The 23567-nt window shown below is 39.4% G+C and overlaps 1 protein-coding gene across 1 annotated transcript in view; it reads right to left on the bottom strand.

Moving 5' to 3' along the window:
* The window catches only part of lrp5 (low density lipoprotein receptor-related protein 5), a 62122-nt gene extending 43158 nt beyond the window's left edge, over positions 1–18964 (bottom strand). The window contains exons 1-5 of the mRNA XM_080028605.1: positions 18741–18964; positions 2528–2728; positions 2174–2390; positions 1334–1402; positions 1079–1207 (exon numbers count right to left, since the gene is read on the bottom strand). Coding sequence (XP_079884731.1) covers positions 1079–1207; positions 1334–1402; positions 2174–2390; positions 2528–2728; positions 18741–18825 — 701 coding nt within the window. The 5' untranslated portion in view covers positions 18826–18964. The remainder of the gene's footprint in view (positions 1–1078; positions 1208–1333; positions 1403–2173; positions 2391–2527; positions 2729–18740) is intronic.
* Positions 18965–23567: the final 4603 nt, after the last annotated feature.

The raw sequence follows: 23567 nt of genomic DNA, 5'->3' as shown, positions 1-23567 counted from the left end.
TGTATATTTTCTCTCCTTCCAAATTCTTGTTTCCCAGCGTTCTTAGAGGATCCTATTACAGTTTGGATAATTTTCAATTTAAATAATACACTTTAAAATTGAATAATTTAGAGTTTTTGCAGATGGGTTGCAACATTCAAATGTGCTTTCCCTGAGGTTATACAATCTTCTCAATATTTATCTAAAGTAGCTTTCTGTCTTGAAACATTCAGTGTAAGTGAAGCACTAAGAGAAAAGGTAGGGTGGATGAAGAGAGAGAGAGAATGATAAGAAAGAGTAAAGGAGAGTAGGAAAGATTGAGCTGTGAGAATGACTGGGAGTGTGTGTGTAAGGCTATGTGTTTTGACTGGGGCCTCCATACCACAGCTGTTTGTTTAGGACAACTCTCTCATACTCAAGCTCATTTTTCTATTTTTCTTTCATTCTGTCTGTTAAGAAAGTTTTCTCTTCCCCTCCTCCCGCTCCCTGTAGGAAAGAAATTGAACAGGGGGGAAAAAACTCAAAGAATGTTATGCTGATCTTTACATTTCACTGTGTGTGCACTGAAATAAATCAAATGTTTAGAAACAGCCTATGCTCTGTAAACTGGTACAAAAACACAGGGAATGTTAACAACACACTTTGACTACATTCCCTTTGTTTAAATACATTTTCCATACAGCATTTCTATTGACATTCGACATACTGTTGACTTTTTAGTTGTACACTGATTTAATTCAATTTAGATTCATGGTGGGTTCCACTATTATTTATTCCCCTTTGCTCTATCCTTTACCGTCTGTATTTGGTCTGTTTTTTAATGTGCTCCCCAGTGAGTCAACAAAGTGAATAATGTATATTGCAACTAACCAATCACACAAGTGTTGTAAGAATACATATTATTTATATAGCGGTTTATGTATTTATTTAGGCTCGCTTATATCCGTACCCTACCCAACCTTTGGCAAATGGAACGCCAAAATAACCGTACCGAACCTCAACATCACCAAAGAATGGAGACATTCGGAGGATAAGCTGTGAGAACAAATGCCTTTTATGATTTTATTTAATTACAATCCTGAGGTGTTTTAGTCCATACCGTGCTGAGCCATCCAGGTTAGCTTTGTGAATGAAGCTGAGTTTGGCGTCGGCCCAGTACAACTTCTGTTCCACCAGGTCTATGGTCAGGCCGTTGGGCCAGTATATGTCCACGTCTACTATGACTTTTCTGTTAAGAGACAGAGGCACATCAAATTTTGCTGTTTATGTAAATGCGTTGGGGATAATGTCAATATTAAAATATTACTGCAAATGCATCATTTAGGATCGCGTAAGAGTTATATAGATACAGTACCTGTTGCTTCCGTCCATACCAGCACGCTCTATCCTGGGCTCCTCTCCCCAGTCTGTCCAGTACATGTAGCTGGATAAAAACAGAGAAGAAAAATATCAATAAAATAAATGTATATATTTCATTTCGACAAATTTGCACAGTAAAGGGAAACACATCTTCTCTAGCTGTACTGTGTCTATGAACAGTAACAAGTAAACTAAAAGTATTTCCTGTTTAACTCAAATATGTGGAAGTAGGTCAAGAAGAAACCTAACACATACCAGCATACATTGTAAACCCATTGTCCTATTTCCTGCCTAAGACTGCTGTTTCCCAGTATTAGTAGTATGGTTGTATTGAGTGCATTAAAACATATTCAATCTGTCCCCCCCACACCAGCTATGTGGCTGTCACCCCCCCTGCCTGTCCTTCACCAAACAAGTTTCAGTTACAGCATGACCAACAGATATACCTACCAGTCAAAACACAGACCCACCATGTGATTATCATTATCTATATTAATGTTAGCTGTGTACATATTATGCAATCTGACTTTTATTGTAGCTAACATGGTATTCAGGCTGTTCAACAAATGTTTCCGGCACACTAGACCGATTGCTTGTGCAGTACAGAAAAGAATTGTGTAAAGTTGCATTTTGTTAGCCTCATAGCATAATTGCCTAAATCAATCAATCATTGAGGAGCTTTACTGATCCAACAAGTTGTGTTTGGAGAGAGAGGAAGGTCAGTGTGAGGTTAAACCAAAGAGAAAGGTCTCTCCCAGGCAGACCTTCTCTTCTATTCATTTCACTGTCATGTCAAGGTCTGGTCTAACAGTGCTATAAAGTGTGCGTTGGTTACCGTTGGGAAGGGTTGAGAGCGATCGCCCTTGGTTGGCCCAGGTCCATCCAGAACAGGACTTTCCTGAAGCTGCCGTCCAGGTTGGCCACCTCAATCCTACTGGTGTCAGAGTCTGTCCAGTAGAGCTTTCTACCTAACCAGTCACAGGCCAGCCCGTCAGGACTGTCCAGCCCAGATACCACCACCGTCTGGCCGCTTCCCAACGCCTCTTTAAGGGCTGCAGTCACACAAACATACAAAGAAAAAGAAGAAAAATACATTCATTAACATACCGCTTAACATTAGCAGCTTATGAAGTTACTGTTAAGCTTTATTAAAAACCTTCACTACACAGTGAACAGTGTGCGGTCTTACAGTTAGATGACTGATTCCAGTGTGTCTGTTTGATGGCCTCTTCACTGACGTCCGTCCAGAATATGAGTCCCTCAGAATACAGGAAGTCCACTGCTGCTGCATCCTCCAGCTCGCTCACGACGATGGCCGACTCACCCCGCACGCCCTCTGCATCCACCAGTCGCACATCACGCCGGTTGGCAAAGAGCAGGAGAGGTGAGCCTGGAAGAGAACACCAAATATTTGTGATATTAGATTCAAAACATTTTTAAAAGACAGTAGAGGGGGAAAACTGCTATACAGTATATATTAATATGTTCAGTGTTTTTCCCGCCGCGCTTCATGGCTTAGGCGGCCGCATTAACACCGCCACCATGGGAAAAAAAAACGTTCTATTTATTATTTAAACTGTGAAGTTAATTTGAAAAGATAGTGTAGGCCTACAAGATTTATTTTTTTGAATTTTCGATGCTGCTTTATTTTTATGTTTTGTATTGAGAAATACATATTCTGAAACTATCAATAACCTCTGTATTTAAAAATAATCAAGCAGACTTATAACAAGCATTGCAGTATTGTCCACAATAATGGCACAACCCTCCCCCCCCCCCCCAACCGACCACCACCTTAACAAACAAATTTCTGATGTTCACAAACTTTTATAAATGTTTTTTTTTTCACGTAACTAGGCCTAACTGTAGGAGGAAGTTTAAAGGTACCGCTATTTAAAAGCTCCTCAAGACTGCGTGCAGTGCAGTGCAGTGACATAACCACCCCCTCCAAGTGATGGGATTTATCTATCGGAGATCTCTATTGAACATGATAAGACGATCTGAAAATAGAATCGATCGCACAACCCTAGTAAGTCACCTGGGCTTTCTTTTCTTTTTTTTTTCTTTTTTTAAGATATTTTTTGGGCATTTTTATGCTTTATTGATAGTGCAGAGAGACAGAGGTGAAATGGGGCAGAGAGGGGAGTGACATGCAGAGAACGACCGCGGGTGGGAATCGAACCCGGGTCTGCTGCTGGGCCCGGCCCGGGAGGGGGACGCCTTACCAACTGAGCTAAAGGCGCCCCCCACCTGGGCTTTCTACATTAAAAGCATTTCACTGGACAAACGTGAGTTGGCTTTTATTTTGAAGCAGAAAGGGACTGTGGAGGTACTGACACAGCCCTTCACAGCCCAGCAGCGCTCCAGTCTCTAGCAGTTTTACATAGCAACAAATGTTACTATGTAAAATACAGCCAGAGAGAGGAGGACTGTGCAGATATACACAACACGACGTATTACAGTATAGTGTGTTCACATCCCTGGTAAAATATCAATTTCGATATCAATCTTTATGTAAAAATTATAAAAGCCACATCCAGTATTCGGCTTCGGTGCATTTCAGTGCATCCCTAGAATAAAACATTTAAATCACTTAAATAAAATAAGAATGTATTAACAGTGTCATTGAAATAAAATAGATTTTAAACTAACATAAAATATGGCTCCAGCAGCAATACAATATCCACTCACTGTAATGAAGAATGTACATGGAATTTTGTATGGTCATGGTTAAGCACTTATCAGCAATAATTAATATGGAAGTAACCAGTGTAGAGGGGCATTCTTCATCAGTTCATTGGATAACTACTTGACTCAACCTATGAAAACAGTCATGTCATGCATTGTGTTTCTCTGGAGGAACTTTTTGGCCATTTACCTAACAGGGATGGGCCAGGGTTTCCAACTAGAGTTTGGATGGTAAAAAGAAGTAGGGAAATCCAAGGTTTGTTTACTGAAAGGTCTCACACTTCACGCGTCAGTACACCTGGCTGACGTGGCACTACCAACGCTGCAACTGATTTTAAAACCGACTTTTGACTGTTTTTAACTTGTGTTACTTTTTAATATTTTTAGATATTGGTTGTTTTATCAATCTTTGTATCGGTTAAGAGATTCTGGCAATCGGATAACACAATAATCCCGCACAGACTCCGAAACAAACAAACAAATGGGTAACGTCACGCCACAGAGGTTTCTGCCAACTCTTGGGTGGAAGAAAGCCCAAAAATGTGACATGTTTTTAAAAATTGTAGATCTGGACAACGGACAATTTTATCTGCACCAAATGTCACAAAATCAATGAACTGCACTTGAAATGAAGTCAAGCGATGGAATTAAACTGCGCACAAAGAGACATCGAAAATCCAGGAAACTTTTGACTCTATGGTTTGTATCGGCTCTGCAGGCATTGGAGCACTTTCCACCACTGACCACCACCCAGAGGACTTATGCTCCACACCATGCCCCAGGGAGAAGCAGTGGAGACGGGTGGCTGACAGAGGCCAGCGGGTAGAAAGAGGGAATTCCTCCAGGCCCCTTACATCTCTCGATACTAAGCCAGGACAGGCAGGGCTCCAGACTAACTTTTTCATTGGTTGCACAGATTTGCCTAACTTTTTTCATCTACAGTAGGTGCACCAGCTTATATTTTGGGTGCACCCAATATTATATCTAAGTGTTACCCATTTTGTCAGTTCACATAGATATTCACATAGATATACAGTAGGTAATTTTTTTAAATCACAGGGGACTCAACAAAACATTGTGATAAAACTACTGTGCTGGTTTTAAGTGTTTGAAAACCTCATAAAATAAAACATTGCAAATGTAACTTCAAAAAGGGGTGCTGTTCCTTGGTTCATATTGAGCATCAGCCCATATCCCTCAGATGACCAACATTCATAACATCATATTATCGTCTTATTTTTTGCATGTTGAGGAACTCTGTTCACATAGCCTACGTCGTTCAGTGGCATGCTACACCTCCGTGTGGACAATTAAAATGTTGGGAAGGCAAGAGGCAGCAGTAGATGATCTGACACTATTGTGCGGACATGTCATTTCTCCATCAGTCATATGGAATGTAGCCTACTTGGAATCTGCGATATGGAAATAAGTTTTTTAATTTGCGATCACTCTGATAAACAGTGCACTCGGGTACTGTCGTTAACATATGTCGGGTACTGTCGTTAGCGTATGTCGGACTCGGCTTCAAATTGAATCGGTTTCTTATTCATGACGATGATCATTGATTTGAATTGAGCGAACGGCAGCTTCCCTCACTGCTCTAACAAGAAAAAAAGAGATGGTGAGCTTCTCTGCCGGCCCACACATTGTGCATGTGCTCACATGAAGCGAGTGTGTACATAAACTCCTAATATAGGTTGGTCAAATGCAAATGTCCCTACACGCATAGGTGAAAATAACTAGGTGCACTCCACAGATATTTGTTCCTGTATTGGACCTCAACACATGGGCTGCTTGGAAAGGCCAGGTACATGTGGTAGCACACACTGGAAGCAACGACACAACTTCAGGTGCAGTTTTAAAAGAACATTTTAAAACTCCTTTTTTACAATCTCAAAGAGAGTGAAAAAAACATTGCCTTCTCTGGGCCACTACTGACTTTACAAAAGGGGATATAGAAAAAGTTGGTAGTTTCCTCTCTCTTAATTCATGAAGAGATGCTATCTTATCATACAGTGGAGAAAGGAAGTTTTAAGAGAAATACTTTAAACTTTCGATAAAACAGCGAGCTGCCTGTCTCGATAATCACTATATGGACTTATCGGGCGCTAAATATAAATGAATGCAATAGTTGTTCTGCCCTGGATATTGCCGTTCACATTTTTTTACATTATAGAAAGTGTCATTTTAGCGCGTCCCGTTTCTACTTTTATACCGTGTGTAAACGCGCCTAAAGGTCTGTGACGTATGCCGTTGCTCGGCTGTTTACATTCCCGTGCTATTTTTTGTCAACATCGCACACCCCTAGTGCATACATTGGGGGAAACCAAACACAAAAGAACAGACCCAAAAAACTGTGTGTGTGTGTGTGTGTGTGTGTGTGTGTGTGTGTGTGTGTGTGTGTGTGTGTGTGTGTGTGTGTGTGTGTGTGTGTGTGTGTGTGTGTGTGTGTTGAGAAGGAGGAGGTCATACTGAGGTGGCAGCTTGAAAAGAAAGAAGGGTCCCAAAAGAAGTTTCTAAAGGGTAGGCAATGCACTGCTGCACCCCTTTCTGTGCACACACACACACACACAAACCACTTCTCAGTTCTCCTGTTTTGTTCTGCTTGGAGAAAGCTAACAGGCTCCCTCACTTTACATCTTATCAGAGCCAATCTTTACAAACCCTGTGTGTGTGTGTGTGTGTGTGTGTGTGTGTGTGTGTGTGTGTGTGTGTGTGTGTGTGTGTGTGTGTGTGTGTGTGTGTGTGTGTGTGTGTGTGTGTGTGTGTGTGTGTGTGTGTGTGTGTGTGTGTGTGTGTGTGTGTGTGTGTGTGCCGGTCTGGAAGGAAGGAAGAGATTTAATTCACACCTCCCCAGTTGGGACAAGAAAAATGTGTGCGACTAGCAAGGGGAGCGTAGTAACACAGCCTGTGTGTGTCTGTATGTGTGTGTGTGCCAAAACAAGGTAGACTGCCACAACAGACTTCCTCTCTCTCCCCACCTCTGCTCCTTCTGTCCTATTTCTCTCTCTCTGATTTTCTCCTCCCTTTGTCTCTCCTGTCTACTCCCCTCTTCTCTCCTATAGTTTCTCCGTTTCCTCACAGCAATGTTCTTCTATCTATCTCTCTCTCTCTTTTTCCTCCCTCCATCAGGTTAAGATGAATTCCAAACAGCAGAGAAGAGCCTTGAGTTTCACACCAGGACAACACAAACATTCCTCCATAGCCCTGTCACCAAATCTCTTCTCCTGACCTTCAGCCCCTCTCTCCATCTCTTTTCCTTCCCCTGCTGCCAGGAGCTCACGTTCTTGTGAAATGGATTGACCTGACTTATATAGCACTTTTTAGCCGATTTTCTCAGCCCCAAAGCGCTTTACAATTCTTACCAAATTCATCCATTCATACACCGATGGCAGTAGCTGTTCAGTGTCTTGCCCAGAGACACTACGACAGGTGGCGGATAGGCAGGGTTTCGAACCTCCGACCCTGCACTCCAGAGGTGATCTCCTTACCCACTTCGCCACTGCCGCCTTATTCACTCTCTGGTCTAACTCACTTACATTAAGTGGTTGAAAAGCTTTACATTTGTGGGCAGAATTAAGAAAAAAAATTAGATGTATCGATTTTTTAACACTGTCGTGGTCGTTTCATTTCATAGATAACATTTCCCAGGGCTCCAGACTGCGACCAAATGCTCGCATTTTGCGACCATTTTTAGAGACAGTGCGAGTACTTTTTTCAACTAGGGGCACGCGCGCGATCGGGAAATTCGCCGACATATTTTTTCATTATTATTATTACAGCCATTATCAGTGTATCATGTGTTTGAGAGAGAGAGAGAGCTAGAGAGCGAGAGAGAGCAGTCCGCGAGTGATCAGTGACACAATCTACTGCACGGATCACGTGACCTACTCTCATCTCAGTGTCCGGCTGCCGTCACCTCGTTAACATGTTGCCAACTGGCGACTTTTTCCGCTATATTTGCCGACTTTCCGCCATAGCGCTAAGGCTAGTTTAAGACCAGAGACACATATTGCAACTTTTTTTTAATACCGCGCTCACCAGAGCCGAGTAGCGACGGCTGCTGTCTACTACTCCTAACCGCTGACAGCCCTCACTCACACGGTTTGTGTTGTGTGTCTGGTAGCAGCCCCCTGCTACCTGCTGCAGCCATCAGACAGACAACACTGTGTCTCTCTGAGCAAGAGCTGCCAGGTGATGTTTGTAAACACGTAAATAGTTTTACATGTCCACATTCAATAGGCGACTGCATATCTATAAAAAAATTATAATAATAACCTTACCTTGTAGTTATGGCAACTAACAAAGTTTGTAAAGTTAGTTTGTAAATATGTTAAGAGGCCTAGGTAATTTGTATACCACCTGGTCAGTATTTTCTATTAATTTTGCCTCTTTCAGAATTGTATATTATGCAAATTAGTTGATTATGTCATCTAGCTACTACTAGTTAATTTTGGGCCAATAGGCCTAACTATTTTCCTTATAGAGGAATCAGCAGAGATAGGAGGAAAAATCTGAGGGCTCAGGTGTAGAAGGGGTTGTGGTGAAAATGGGTCAAAATCCCTTTTCCTAAAGGAATGTCTGAAGGATTTCACATGGTGTTGCAAAATCAAAAACACAATGATTTGTATCATCTGTTTTCAGTGTGCTCCAAAACATGCTGGCAATGCAATATCAGTAGGCCTAATATAGTTAAAATTGGGAAACATTTTAATAAATGCGTTGCAGGTCTAATTAAGGTGTGCCCCTAAATGTTCTGCTTGCGCCCCTAAAAATTCTGAGTAAGGAGCGCCAGTGCTCCCAGTAAAAAAGGTTAGTCTGGAGCCCTGTTTCCTAATAAATGAAATAAAAATCTTATCAAGTGGTCTATACTGCAGCAATTCAAAACCCTCGGCCCCCTTGTGATGTATAGGCAGCTGGTTGCTTCTGGACTGTATCTGACGGACAGTATAGCGTGGTGCACACAGTGTGAGTCCACATTACTGTCATTTTCACTTTAGTGAGCGCTTCAAGATCTGATCGTCAGTGTAGCTTATGTCATGGAAGAGAGATGATAAAAACAAACACAACTCTCAATTGTCATATAGTGTGGCTTGAATGATTCACCACGTCAACTCATACACAGAGTAACATGAATGAAAACATACTATAGCGGCCAAAGACAGTTAGCAGTCCCCTCCCTCGTCCCTACGTCCTCACATTAATGCACTGCGGTCTTCAAGCAGCGATTTATCTAGCATCATCTCAGATCCATAAGTGTGATAAAACATGATAAAAACAATCAAAACAGACATTGGGAAGGACTTTTACCTGCTCTGCCATTGTAGGCGCATACACATTCACCCATCTGTCGCTCTGCACGTGCACGGGCAGTGAGACGGGTCCCGGTTTGTAGCGTTCTCTCTTCTGATTGGTTATTAGTAGTGGGATCCCCGTAAAGTTTATTTGCCGATCACATGCAGAGAGAGTGACTGAAAGATCGGCTTTATGAAACGTGCACACTATATAAGTGATCACTGTATGAATAAAGAGCGATTTAACACTTATATTAACATAAATAAATCGCTTACTTCACCTTTAAACAATAAGTGTTTGATGTAGATATACACACCGAGTGTAGTTGACTGTGAATCTCAGCCCCTTTTATCACCCTGACACCCTTTCTCTGCACCTCTTCTCTGCACTGTCTAACCTTGGTAGGGCCCTATGAAATCCGTTTAATTTTTTTCCAAATTCCGTTTAATTTTTTCACAAATTCCGTTTTTGCCGTTTTAATCTCATGACTTCCGTTTTTTTACAATTAACACTCATTTCGTCATCAGAACGAGTGTCTAATTAATGCGAACAAATAATATTCTAATAATTTAATCAGATATAAGACAAAATTTTAAATACATCACAACATTGCACTGTTTTTAGTGCTTAAAAAAAACGAAACAAACTGATTTGTTGGGTAAGCTATAACAGAAAATAAACCATTTTGTGCTTCAAGTGAAACATTAAATCATTTTTTTTACATAAATAATAAAGTCTTTATAAACTTTTCAAGAAGCTGTACTAGAGTGAATATTGGACAGGCTTTATAGGTCCATGGCTTTTACCTGTGGGACAGCGCTTCACCCAGTGTTTCCCCTACCATTATACAGGCCTGGCGGGCCCGCCAACAACTGCCCGAAAAAAAAGTGAAAAAAATAAGTAAAAAAAATATATAGGGGAGAGTGGCCTAAGTTGTGCAACTTTTCACTCAAAGTGACTTTAAAGTAAGGCCTTGACAGTAAAGTCTCCAACTCAAATATGTACATATATTTCAGGGTGTTGTGCATCCATTCCCTAGCAATAAAAACTTTGGATCTGGAATAAACTGTTGAAGAAATATAGTTTTCGGAAAAAAAGTTGTCTTGATGCACAACTTGCCCCCGGTGTGGTGTAAGTTGTGCGGTTGGAGAGAATACCATGGGGTGAATTGTGCCATTGATATATATCTCATAAACTGTAATGCAAGACAAATCCATTAGACAATCACTTATTTAAGGTGTATTTAAAGTAAATAAAGTAAATAGTTGACAAAGATTGAAGGACAATTTTCTTAAACAAGGCCTAGCAGATCTAATGGTTTTACCTGCAAAGCTCACAATGACAAAGTCACCATCATCATCTTTCTGGCCATCTGAACTCTCATCAGCGGTGTCGTTAAGTGGAATTGAGATGTCACTCTCTTCTGAGCTACTGTAGACAATCACTTTCTTTTGGTGACCAGCGTATACAGCCATGCCACTGGCACAACTCTCAGAAATGTACTTTGCACTAGTTGCTCCGTGCTTGTGGAACCAACTGCCACCTGACAAATGTGATTCCCCTACATTTCTGCCTTTAAATCAAGGCTCAAAACCCATATGTACACCCTGGTGTTTCCTCCCCATTAACTATCTGACCTCTGCACTACTATCTGTGTTTATGTGGATGTATGGGCTTTACGTCTTTTATTTTGGTTATTGTTATTTTACCTTCATTGTTTACCTACTGAATGCACTATGTACAGCACTTTGGACAGTGCAAACTGTCATAAATGTGCTTTTATAAATACATTTTACTTACTTAATTACTTATAACTCACCTAGGCCCTTTGGCACAAATCACCCCAATTCCAGAATTTTGGATAATAGGCATGATGCAGCAGTTTAGGGCTGACATCGTGCTAACTATATAGACACAAAGTGTAGCATACCAAAGCACTAAAACATGTGTCATGTCAAATGTTTTCAAACGTGTCTATAATTGTTCAGACACAATAATCAAAAAACCTTGATCATGGAAATTTTACTTTGAAAGGCAAAACACAGTTTTTTGAGCTTAAATGTGCTTATATCTTATTCCTTGTGTCTCCCTTCTTTACAGGATGAGTCAAATGGATGGCTCTTCTTATGTGGTCACATTTCCAATTTCTTCCACGGTTTTCTAGAAACAAGGGGTGGCACAACTTCCAAAATGCACAACTTAGGCCACTCTCCCCTATATTAATTAATTATTTTTATTTATTTTTTCTGCACGCCGCGGCGCGATGCGCGTGTGCATTCGGAGCGCACATGTCAAACAGGGAAACTGACGACAAATAACCTTCCTTTATAGGTCCATGGCATACACTGGAGATATTTAGGACTCAGTAACAGGGAGTTGAACCGGAAAAAGTGCTGAGCAAAACTTAGAAACTTAGAAAGCGGCCGTTCCATAATACAACACTCCTTTTAGCAATGGCTGAATATAAGACCTCCCTGTGCTGTGTATCTGCGGGAGCAAGTGGCATTAATAACTTCAAAACAGTAAACATTTAACATGATTACGTGCTTTTAGATGCTTTAATCATATGCCGAATTTATAAACAGACCATATTATTAACAATAAATTAAGTTATGTACATGCCAGAGTTACGTATATGGATAAATTAAGAAGTAAACATTGAATAGACAGATTTGTGAAAGGGGTTTGGCGCCTTGTGTTACATTACCGGTACTGCAGCCAGGCTCTACTTTTCACGGCAGTATTTTGATCTTTAGATGTCGCCAAACCAAAATTCCTCCCTAGCTCTGCTTTAATTTCAACCGTGTTGTTTCCCTTTGCCTTGGAAATTGAATTTCACCAAAATAATTGCAAATTCCGTGACATTCAGTGTTAACAGCAGATTCCGTTTTTATTGCCCGATTCCGTGATTCCGTCCGCGTTTTCCTTATCGCGAAAATCATAGGGCCCTACCTTGGGCATGTGAGAGAACTGAACATTTCCGATAGTATTCTCATAACTGAATGAACAAACTTTCCTCACAAGCAAAATGGTACACGGTTTGAAAGTTAGAAACCTAACCGGAAATGTTACTGCAGTGTTTCCCACTAATGTATCATTCCGTGGCGGGCCGCCACACTTTCATTTTGCCCCGCCACACTTTCACTTTCACTTTCATTTTTTTATTTTTTTTATATTTTTTTTGATATATGTATATTTTACTATTTAAAAATATACATGTATACATTTCATTTGCAATGCGCAAGTTTCACTTGGAAACAATAGCATTTCCGCATAAAAATCTTTAACGTGTGATTCGCGCTGTGATCTCAAGAAACAATATTTCCTTCAATCATGGACGTATTATCAAAGCGCCGCTTGAGGGATCGAGGCTTCAATCTCCCCGAGTCAATCAGCCCCTCCCCCTGCGGTGTCAACACGCGCTGTGACTGTATTCATAAGTAGCTATTTTCTGCAATTTTTCCATCACAATTCATTCTGCGCTCTCTGAGCACCCTCTGCTGGAAAGAATATTGTGAGCTATCCTTCGTGATTGTAGTCACAGTTATTTGAGTACTAGTAATTCAACAATCTAATAAAACAAAAGGGCGCTTGTGTTCACTCTTTTGAACCACAGGTAACCACCACCTTTGCTTCATTTTTTTGATGGCTCAAATGTGTATCATAGAAAATTATTTATTCATTAACCATTGATAAGTGTGTTAAACTCCATCTTAATCACCATTTATATAGGAATAGTGTTCCTCAAAGTACACCAGATTGATGCATTTAACATTTAAAAGGTACAACATTTTCTTCCGGGGGAGCATACCCCCGGAAGAAAAATTCTGTGGGAAACACTGTACTGTTTCACTGTTGTTCTTGTTTACAGCAGCAGGGCCTTAACTTTTGTTTAGAAACATATTCTTGTCCTTTTATTGGTTCCAGGTGCCTCGAAAATGATTTGTATTTAATTTTTGATGATAGAATTATTCAAACTATTACACGTACAGAAAGAATAGTGCACCTTAAACAATTGGCAAAAACACTCCACGGAAATTGTTTTATATATTTTCCAGAGTAGCATTCAAAGTAATCCTCATTCAAATCTGGAAGAGAATGAACACATGTCGAGGGATAAATGAATATTTCATGAAGAGTATGTGAAAGCAGCACTAAACCCTGAACAGAGACACATTCTAAGCAGCCCCTGATGACTGTGTCTAAAGGCCAGGACACACCAGTCCGACTGCCGATTCAGGGAGCTCCAGTCTTCCTGTCGCGGCCGAAAAAGTGCAAAGAACACACCAAACCGACTGTTGCCTTTCCGTACGCTCTGCGCTTGCGCGGGACGTAATGTCTCCATAACAGCAGGCGGCGCTAATCTGTATTGTGGCCCGAAAAAATACGGAAGCCGGAAATGATGGGACGGCTCTCTAGACCATAAACATAGATAGAAATACGTATTTATATTTATGGACCATAAAGAGCACCATTTTTAGCAAAGAGTGTCGAGCATGGTGTCGAGCAGTCAACAAGGGTTGATGCATGTGAGTACTCGCTGAACGAAACAAACAAACACATTAAAACGATGGCTAACTGTTGTTAGCTGTTTGTGCTACCCGCCTCACTTCCGGGCTTCACTGATTCACTAGCCCTCCACAAATCAAATTGCTCAAACTGAAAGACTGTCCGCCGCCCAAAAGAAGCCCGACGACATCAACTACGACCGATTTCACGGCACACACCAAACAGATTCGTGTCTCCGTCCCCTCAAAACTCTACGACGGCGATTATCGAGGTTTTTCTTCCCTCAGTCTTTCCTTGGCCCAGCTGGCCTGTTAATCCTAACCCTGCATTTTTACTAGTGTGATGTCACACTAGTAAAATGTAGGGTTAGACAGTGAAACCATACAACATACAACCATACTCTTTCTGCCTTTTCTCAGGCTAGGATGAACCAATTAAAAAAAAATGCATATTTATACTACATAGGATCTCAGAGTTCAATACACATTCATATTTCCACCAGTGAATTAGGTCTTTAAAAACTTTGCCTCACATCAACATAAGGGTTCCACCTGACATATTTTCTCTACTTGCTCACTTTTCATTCTCACTGGCCTGGCAGCCAAAAAAATAAGTAAAATACAATTTTTGTCCATCTTTTTTTCCCTAAAATATTAACGCTTAGCTCAAACAGACGATTGCATATTTCTCTGTACACTCAAGTCAGGATGGTACTTACACCTATCGACCTGTATAAGCTAAATAAGTTGCTTTGGTAAGCTGTTATAACATTCAGTAGCTAAGCTTGTCCATATTAACTTTACATTTAACGAGTTGTAATTACATTTAGAGCTGCAACGATTAATCGATTATTAATCGATTATTAAAATAATCGCCAACTATTTTGATAATCGTTTTGAGTAATTTTTTTATAAAAAATGTCTAAATTCTCTGATTTCAGCTTCTCAAATTTGAATATTTTCTGGTTTCTTTAATTCTATTATGACAGTAAACTGAAATATCTGTGTGTTTTGGACATAACAATACATTTGAGGACGTCAACATGGGCTTTGGAAGATTTATCAAAATTTTTCACCATTTTCTGTCATTTCACGGACCAAAACACTAATCGATTAATAATCGATTAATCGAGAAAATAATCGACAGATTAATCGATTATCAAAATAATCGTTAGTTGCAGCCCTAATTACATTGTAACAACATCTGTCATTCTGACTAATCCCAAATGCCAAAGATAGTTTTGGTTTTTTCAAATATGATTTACTATCTGTAAATAAATGATGGATATCTATCTCTACTTAGAAAACCCGTACACTTTAATGCCAGTTTGAATATGACTAGTCTAAGAACAAATCAGAGCATGGTAGGATGGCCTATAGGAAAGGTGGCCGACCAGTAACCATGAGATCTCTGGTTCGATCCCCGGCACCGGACAGGAGGGTGTTAGTTGTAGAACTTGCAGTGGCTGGTATTACGTCTATGGTGCCCACCATCTCTACCATTGTGTCCTTGAGTAAGACACTTAACCCTAAAACTGCTCCAGGGGCGCTGTATTACGGCTGACTTGAGAGGGGATATGCGAAAAGACAAATTTCAATGTGACCAACCATTGACTAATAAAGTAACTTAACTTCACGTCAAAGGCCTTTGCCTTACAGTTCAACAAACCACAAGTAAACTAGCGTCAATATATAACCTGGGATGGTGTCTATCTCAGCAAAGTTAGGTTGTATTCACATCTTTGACTAATGAAAAACCCCTGGTAAATCAATTCTCATATAAAAATGGTGTTCCTAAATGCAGTTGAGGCCGTCCTCTTTTACCATATGCCTGGTTTCATTCAAATGAAGGAGAAAACACCACACAACAAAACAAAGAGCTGTGGTAACCTTCCATGTTCTGAACCAGAAGTAAGAGAAGACATCATATAAAATGGAGGTGACATTTGTAACAACGCTAGTAACTAATTCCTCCATGGAACAGTGCTCTTCTTTACCTTTTGTTGCGTGGCCATTTTTTCTATTATCTAGATAAGGACAGACGTTTCTTTTTTTTAAATCATCCATCCATGTTCATCCATCCAATGTTATTTAAATACAAGATTTCCATTTTGAATGGCCTTTAACAAACCCCCCGGCTGCGTTCCAAAGAACATACCTTTTCTTTTTACTACACTACCTACTAAAGAACAAAAGAGTTTTAGGGCCACGGGAGAGAAAAAAAAAATCAGATAAGGAAGATTTATTTTCATTATGTTGAGAAATGTCAAGAAAAAAGACGAATACTCCAAAATGCTATTGGAGTTAGTGGGGCATCTAGGTATTTTAAGCATACTACAATTGACGTGCATGTATTGGGACATCCTAAATCTGTTTTTGGCATACTAAATAGTATGGGGATTGGAACGCAGGGCCCATTTCACAAAAGCTGTAGACCTAGTGAGCTTAACATCATGACTCGACAAAAGAGGTGGGTCCCAAATACTACAGGTATGTAAACAAAGGGGGACCACCATCCTAACCCTAGCAACAGCCCGTTTACAGAGTCCACAGGCGGTGTATTGAAACAGAATATCTTTTTAGTGCACACACACCCAGTGCAGGTAGAGAATCGAGATATTCACTGATTTTGAAGTCATTTTGACAACAAGCATTCTCCGGTATTGCTGACTGGACCTTTAATCTGTGTATATGATCAGACAATGACATAAAGTATACTTGTATGTTTTGTTCCTTTCTAGAAGTTGTCTGTGATACGGTTTTATCTTTAGCTAACTGAGATGTAAAAGAAGATTGTGGGCTTTTTTTCTTTTGTTGAAGTGTTTAACTGTGAACAGAGGCCTCTACTATAACAAGCTGGCCACGCTCATTTTGTGTATCATTGCACACAACCACAGCATGTTAAACATTAACGCATTTAGTCTGAGTAACATTAAGGAAAAAATGCTACAGTGACAGTCCGATCACACACACACACACGCACAAACGCACACACAAACGCACACACACACACACACACACACACACACACACACACACACACACAGCTGTGATGTTTGCCTAGCAATGTACTGACACTACTTTGGAGTTTTTGACCAGTGGATGTGAAGTGTGCATATATGTGGTCACTTCAGTGCCAAACTAAGGACATCTTTTCTAGCCTATGTCTTCAGAATAAAATGAATGGATTTTCTGGACGTTTTCCAGGCAAGCCTATACACTCAACTTATATCAAATCCATCATAAGTTACCCTTGACCATTCACATAATGGCAATGTACAATACATCCATATGTAAAGCTTACAGTACTATAAGAAGCAGATAAAAGTACTGTGTGGCACTTTTTTCACAACAGCACTATAAAAAAAAACAATGATCCAAATAAAAAACTGTATAATATTCATTATATTGTAAGATATTTGATCGAGGAATGCTGGAAAGTGCTATGTACATCAATCCCTTGCTACTCAAACCAGTCCCTAAGCTTTAAGTGGAGGAAAGTGCAAAGGAACCGGAGCAACCTTTAGTGTTATAAAGCAGTATAATACCAGTCATTGTGGAATACAGATGTGAGCACACATGAAATGAAATAATGTGTGTATAGATTCCATCTGCATGTGTGAGTATGAAACAGGACCAATACAAAGGTAGGGGCCTTTACACATCCAATCCATACATTTCCTCTGTTCTGTTACCCTCATCATCATTTAAATACAAATATATAAATATGTTTGTATTAATTCCACCATTGGCATTTAATCATTCTGGAAAAAAAAGTTCTATCCTTTGAGTTTCCACCAACATGGGACTCTTGACAGCCATTAGAAACTGGTTAGCGAAGACATAATCGGCAAAAGACCCCTAAAAATATATGAGTGGGCATGGCAGGCCAGGATTGTTCAGTAAACTCAGTGTAACCAATGCTTTTCCCTATGATACTTAACTGCACCATTATAACTACAGTTTCCTGCTGATTCTGACAGTTACATAATAAATAACTGTTAAAGGACTTGAAGCTAAAGTTTCTTGGTAAAATTGTAAAGACCCTCATTAATGCCATCTTTTGTAATGGCCCCTTACAGGCTTTAAGGAGCTACCATGGCAGATGCAGACAGTGGGGTTATGGAATATCGGAAAATAAAATACAAAAGCTTTGGTGTTTTAGATGCTGGCAGACAAACACGATTAGCTTTAATATGCATTGCAGCGCTAAGCTGCGCCTCTGGCTAGGCAGTTTCACAATTAAATAGTAAAACCGCAGAGCAAGCAGTGGAGAAAGTAAAAGATAGCTATTAACACGTAGATGCAGAGGATAGAACATGGTGAACGTGTTCAGTATTAGCCTAGCCGTTTCATTCCCCCGATCAGACATACCGGATTCTTTTTCACAATCAAAGCAGAAAGTCTGCCTGACACCCGACACCGAGCAGGAATGGCTGGAGCTGCCGAGGCCCGACAGAATAGCTCAGGCTGCCTTCAAACTTCATTTCTGCTCAATACACATTCAACTCATAAACTACACCGGTTGCGCAAAGCATGTAGGAGAGATTAGTTTCACTCGGTTTATTGGCCAGTGTCTCGCACACACCAATGAAAGGTTTCCACACTTACGATTGCAACTATTGTGTTGTCGTACCCTTGGGACATAAAAACCTCAACTTTCAGACCAGGAATCACAGCTATAGCGTCCCACTTCTTCTCAATGTGGGGGGGGGGGGCATTATAGGAGAGTGAACACACACACACACACACACACACACACACACACACACACACACACACACACACACACACACACACAACTGGAGCACAGAATGTTGACTACTGCGTTCTTATCATGTTTCGTCCCGGTAGGCTCCACAATCCTTGCTCCTTTAAGAATCCATGTTGTGAACAAAAAAGTAGACGTACCGTCAACCGCCGACAGCAGGCAACTCCACAGAAGAAACACCACTTGTAGACCGCCCATTTCAAGTCCTCTATGCTTTAAATCCATAACTTCCACTCCATTTTCGGAAATGTACTCCTCGGTTGGGTTATAAAGATGTCCACTTTTCCGTGTGAGACGTAGGCTACACAGTGGAGCCAGTATTCCGTTGTAGTGCTAGATGTGCCAACACGCTTCTCCGTTGGTCCTTCTCTGTGCACTTCTTTTCCCCAGTTAAGGCGCTCGCGCTTCTTATACTTTGGACTGTCGAGCTCGCGCACAGAGAGAAAGGGCAGTCAGACGGATTGTGACGTCATCCGACACGAGGCAGCAATATCTCTTTATTTCACCGGTTTTACGTTGTTGTTAATGTTTTATCCATTTATCGTCAACAATGTAGCCTACATATTACAGCCAACGTCGCAGTGTTTATTTAGAAACTAACGTTAAGGTCCTTGCAAATGTGGGCTAATTCTAAAAGATTTTAAGATAGACCATAGGCCTATAGCCTACCTTCCAATTAAATGAACTACACAATTAAGCGCGAAACTAAAGCAATCACCAATTAACGTACCGTCGTTATTGATTGTTCAGCGCAAAGGTGTGGTTTCAGAAATGAGAGGACACATGGTCAGGGGTTCCTCAACCACATGAATAAATAGGCCTTCTGGAAAATAAACAATTGACAAATAAAGATTATTGAACATTTTAATTTAGTGTGTAGTTAACATTCCATTATGATGAAATTTACAATTGGATCTACAACAATAATGTAGGCTAAATAAAATAAAATAATTAGACTTTTTGTGTGGAATGAATGTTGACTTTATATATTAATGCACAAAATAACTATTGTGTGTGTGTGGTATTGTGTGTGTGTGGTGATGTGGAATTATATATGGCCTATATAATTGATGGATGTTTGACCCGCTTGTACAGGCCTTATAGCCTAAAATTGATGTAGCAATACAAAACACAATTATTTTTGTTCAAAAACTAAAATAAATATTGAAAATAATTATTTGTGCTGATCAAAAACAAGATATTTATGTTATATAATCAAATATATTTATTTCAAAGATATAGGCTAGCAAAGAGACACTCAGCCATGTATGAACTATCATAGGAATTTAAGTATTTTTCAAGATTTCAAAATTTGCCATTTGCACAGTGAATGCATTGGTACATTGGAATTATAAAGCAGTGCTTTATATATATTTTATTTTTTATTTCATGATACTTACAGGCAAGTCACTCAGAACAAGTTCTTATTTACAATGGTGGCCTGATAAAGCGACAAGCTACAAAAGCCACTTAAAACACAAAATACGTAAAAAAAAAAAAACGATTTCAATGACGTAAGATACAATGAAATACTAAACTAAAATTGGCAATGAGAACATACACAACAATAAACAAGTACAGTATATCAATAGAAGTGTGCGGGTATACATGAATGAATAAGAAGGGAGAAACCTTAACAAAGTTTTGTTGTGGAACTAGGATGTAGACAAGCTAAATGGGTCAATATCGCTGTAGGGTGCCTTTCCACCCTCACAATACTTGAACATTTTAGTCCTAAATTTCCATATCCTTTATGCTTTATCATAAATAGTGGACTCTGAATTTGTGTAAATATATATTTACGGAGCTCCCACACCTATTTCTAGTTAATTATGACCTGTTTTCAGAGGAATGAGTGTAAGATATGTCCACCCTGCATGTCGTGGAAATGTACATTACTGCTAAACATGTTTTTTATTTGAATTTTAAGATGAAAACTACATTTTATAAAAGGTATGATGTCCCTTTCCTAAACAAGGACTTTGTTTGATTTCATATTATATTATTATTTTTTTAATGTATGTGATCCCTTCGTTTTCAAAGAAACACACACATGTCGCACATGGATTTCTTTGATTTGGAAAGTAAATGTGATATTTTGTTAAGTTTTTTTTGTGCACATTATCCCATCCCTCACTTAGCTGTTATACACTAGATTAAATATTATTATATTTTACAGTATGACGGATTTTTAATCTAAAAATGTCAAGATGACAGGGTGGACAATCACATGACTGCGAGCAATTTGTGCAAATTGCAATAATTCAATGTGACCAAATGATAAAGGCAATGATACAGTGAGATCCAACCAGGAATAAGCAATAATATAGAATAATGACCTAGCTTGTATCTGTGTTTGTGTCCACACAATTGTCTTGCATGTATCATCATTTACAATTCCCATTTAAAATTACTGAAATGTCCACCCTGTCATGGGAATGTCCACCCTGTCGCCACTTTACCCTATGCAAGACATGACAGAGTGGACAATTGAGGATGATGACAGGGTGGACATTTTGATCTTAAATTTGCATGTAAGCTAACAACTAACTAAGATTGTATAACTGGCTGGTATGGTTGTTGAAGAGAAATGTCTATAGTTAAACATACACATTTTTAAACTATTGAATTATCAACAGTTATGGTGTATTTCATGCCGACAGGGTGGACATGTTAAACTTCGGACAAACCTGTAAGCAAACTTTTACAAAGAAAATGTGTATGTAGGAAAGTAACCTAAACACTAAACTCAGCCTTTTACATTCCCCATCAATGAAATGCATTAATCACTGGTGTTGTGGTGTTCCTTGAGTGGATGACCTTTTCTTAATTGGACGGATTCTCCAACATGACAGGGTGGACAATTTTTAAGGGACACAAACAAATCTTCTTTTTTTTAAATAAATTAAAATGAGAAATGTGTGTTCAAATTATAAATACACTTTAGTTGAATATTATTACTATATAATTGTATGATTAGACCACATTTTACTTGAATTGTAAATTAATGTTCACTGCGAGGGACAAGGGAAAATAGCACATATCCTCTTTTACAAAACTGAATAAAATCTAAAATATGTATCTGAAGAGCCAAATAATGTTTTGTCAAGGATAGAAAACCATTGTCCAGTACAAAAAACCTCTTTCATATTATTTTTAAGTTAAATTAAGACAGTAATTCACTAGTTTGTGCATGGGACACCAAAAGGCACCCTACAGGGATATTGACCCAAATGCTAAATGGACTTGACTTAAATAGCGCATTTTAGACGATTTTCTCAACCCCAAAGCGCTTCACATTTCTTACCACATTCACCCATTCATACACACACTCATACACCGATGGCAGTCGCATAGATCAGTGAAGATGGATGGACATGGTGAATTTGAAAGATGATGCAAACCAGTCAGTAAGCGCTAATGCCCTATGGATGGAGGCATTGTCACCCTTTTCTCAGTGGACCCAAACTATACTAACAGAAAGGCACCCACAGCATAACAGAGCCACCTTACTGGTATGATTCAAGCATCCAGGCCATCTACGTACAACACTTGTTGTGCCCCTGTGGAGAATATGGTGAATGATAACTTATCTGACCATATCACTTTTGTCACATCTCCATAGCCCAGTCCTTATGGCTGCCTGGCTGAACTCTCAAATGTGCATTCATCCTTCCTACATATTATATCCGTCGCATCCCTGTTTGTTTTCATATGGAGGCTCCGTTGATGTGACGTCACTTCAGGTTAGCACTGGATTATGGATCAGAATCGCCAAAATAGCATGCTGTTTTGAACACTAAAAAATCTTGGCCAGATGTAGTTGACATCCGGGTCTTTCTAACCATCCTAAATCTGGCCACAAGAATCGGGACATACTAAATCTTTTTTCTACCATACTAAATAGTAGAAAATATGCGATTCGGAACGCAGGGAAAGGTTCAGTTACTGATCTCAGAAATATTATTTTGACTTTGTTCTCAACGTATCCAATGAAATTCTGAATAAACAATCTTCACTGAAACTAGAATGCATCACACTATTTATCCATAATAGAGGGAGAGAAAGCCTTTTTTAAATGACAAAGATCCTTTTCTTTGATTTTGCCTACCATCGTATTGCAGCTTCAGCTGGCATAGCTGCTGCCAAAACCCAATGGAAAAAAGCCACCCTCCCCTTCATACCACGCACATTTTTCGACATTTATTTTAGAGAGTTCAGATGTTAGCTAACACACACTGCCAAACAGTGTAATGTCAATCTGCTATATAGTGCCAAAAAAAACAGATCAAGAATTTATCCAGCTTGTCTTTATTTGAACCACCTGTAAATTATCGGAAGGTTGTCTTGTTTTGTACATGTTTGGTATTAACTGGCATCCCACAGCGACGGTTATGTGGGCACCTTTCTTTTTAATGTAAGGTTGTTGAAAATCCTGAACCAGCCTTGTTATTTGTTAATATTTTAAGATAAAAACTCTAAGGCCTTGTTTGTGGTGTGCCTTGCATATCTGGAGCGCTGTCGTCATGTTGAAACACTGTCTTCTAGAAATGACCATTGCAACCTCTGCTTTAGAGGTCATGTAGCACATGCTGAGGATCAGAAATAAGAAATGAATTGGAATGTAAATTTTTCTTTGTTTTAATTTAAAATTGAATGTCCTGTTTTTATTTATTTATTTTTTACTTATTATTTATCTAAGCATTTATTTATATATATGGGTGTATGTATTTTTATATAAATATTATTTTGTAATTTTTAAAATATGTTTTGCTTTAATTTTACTTAATTTTGCAGATATAATTATCACTACTTTGTGTAGATGTATGAGTGCATATGATTATGTGCGTTTCTTGTGTGTGTGTATATATATAGGGGAGAGTGGGGTGAGATGTGCCACTTTTTATTGAAAGTGACTTTAAAGTGAGGCCTTGACAGTAAAGTCTCCAACTCAGATATGTATATAT

The sequence above is a fragment of the Ammodytes marinus genome (genome assembly GCF_949987685.1).
Source record: "Ammodytes marinus genome assembly, chromosome: 5".
In the NCBI taxonomy this organism is placed as follows: Eukaryota; Metazoa; Chordata; class Actinopteri; order Uranoscopiformes; family Ammodytidae; genus Ammodytes; species Ammodytes marinus.
The sequence above is the reverse complement of the archived record's forward strand: the minus strand, read 5'-3'. Positions and strand labels throughout refer to the sequence as shown.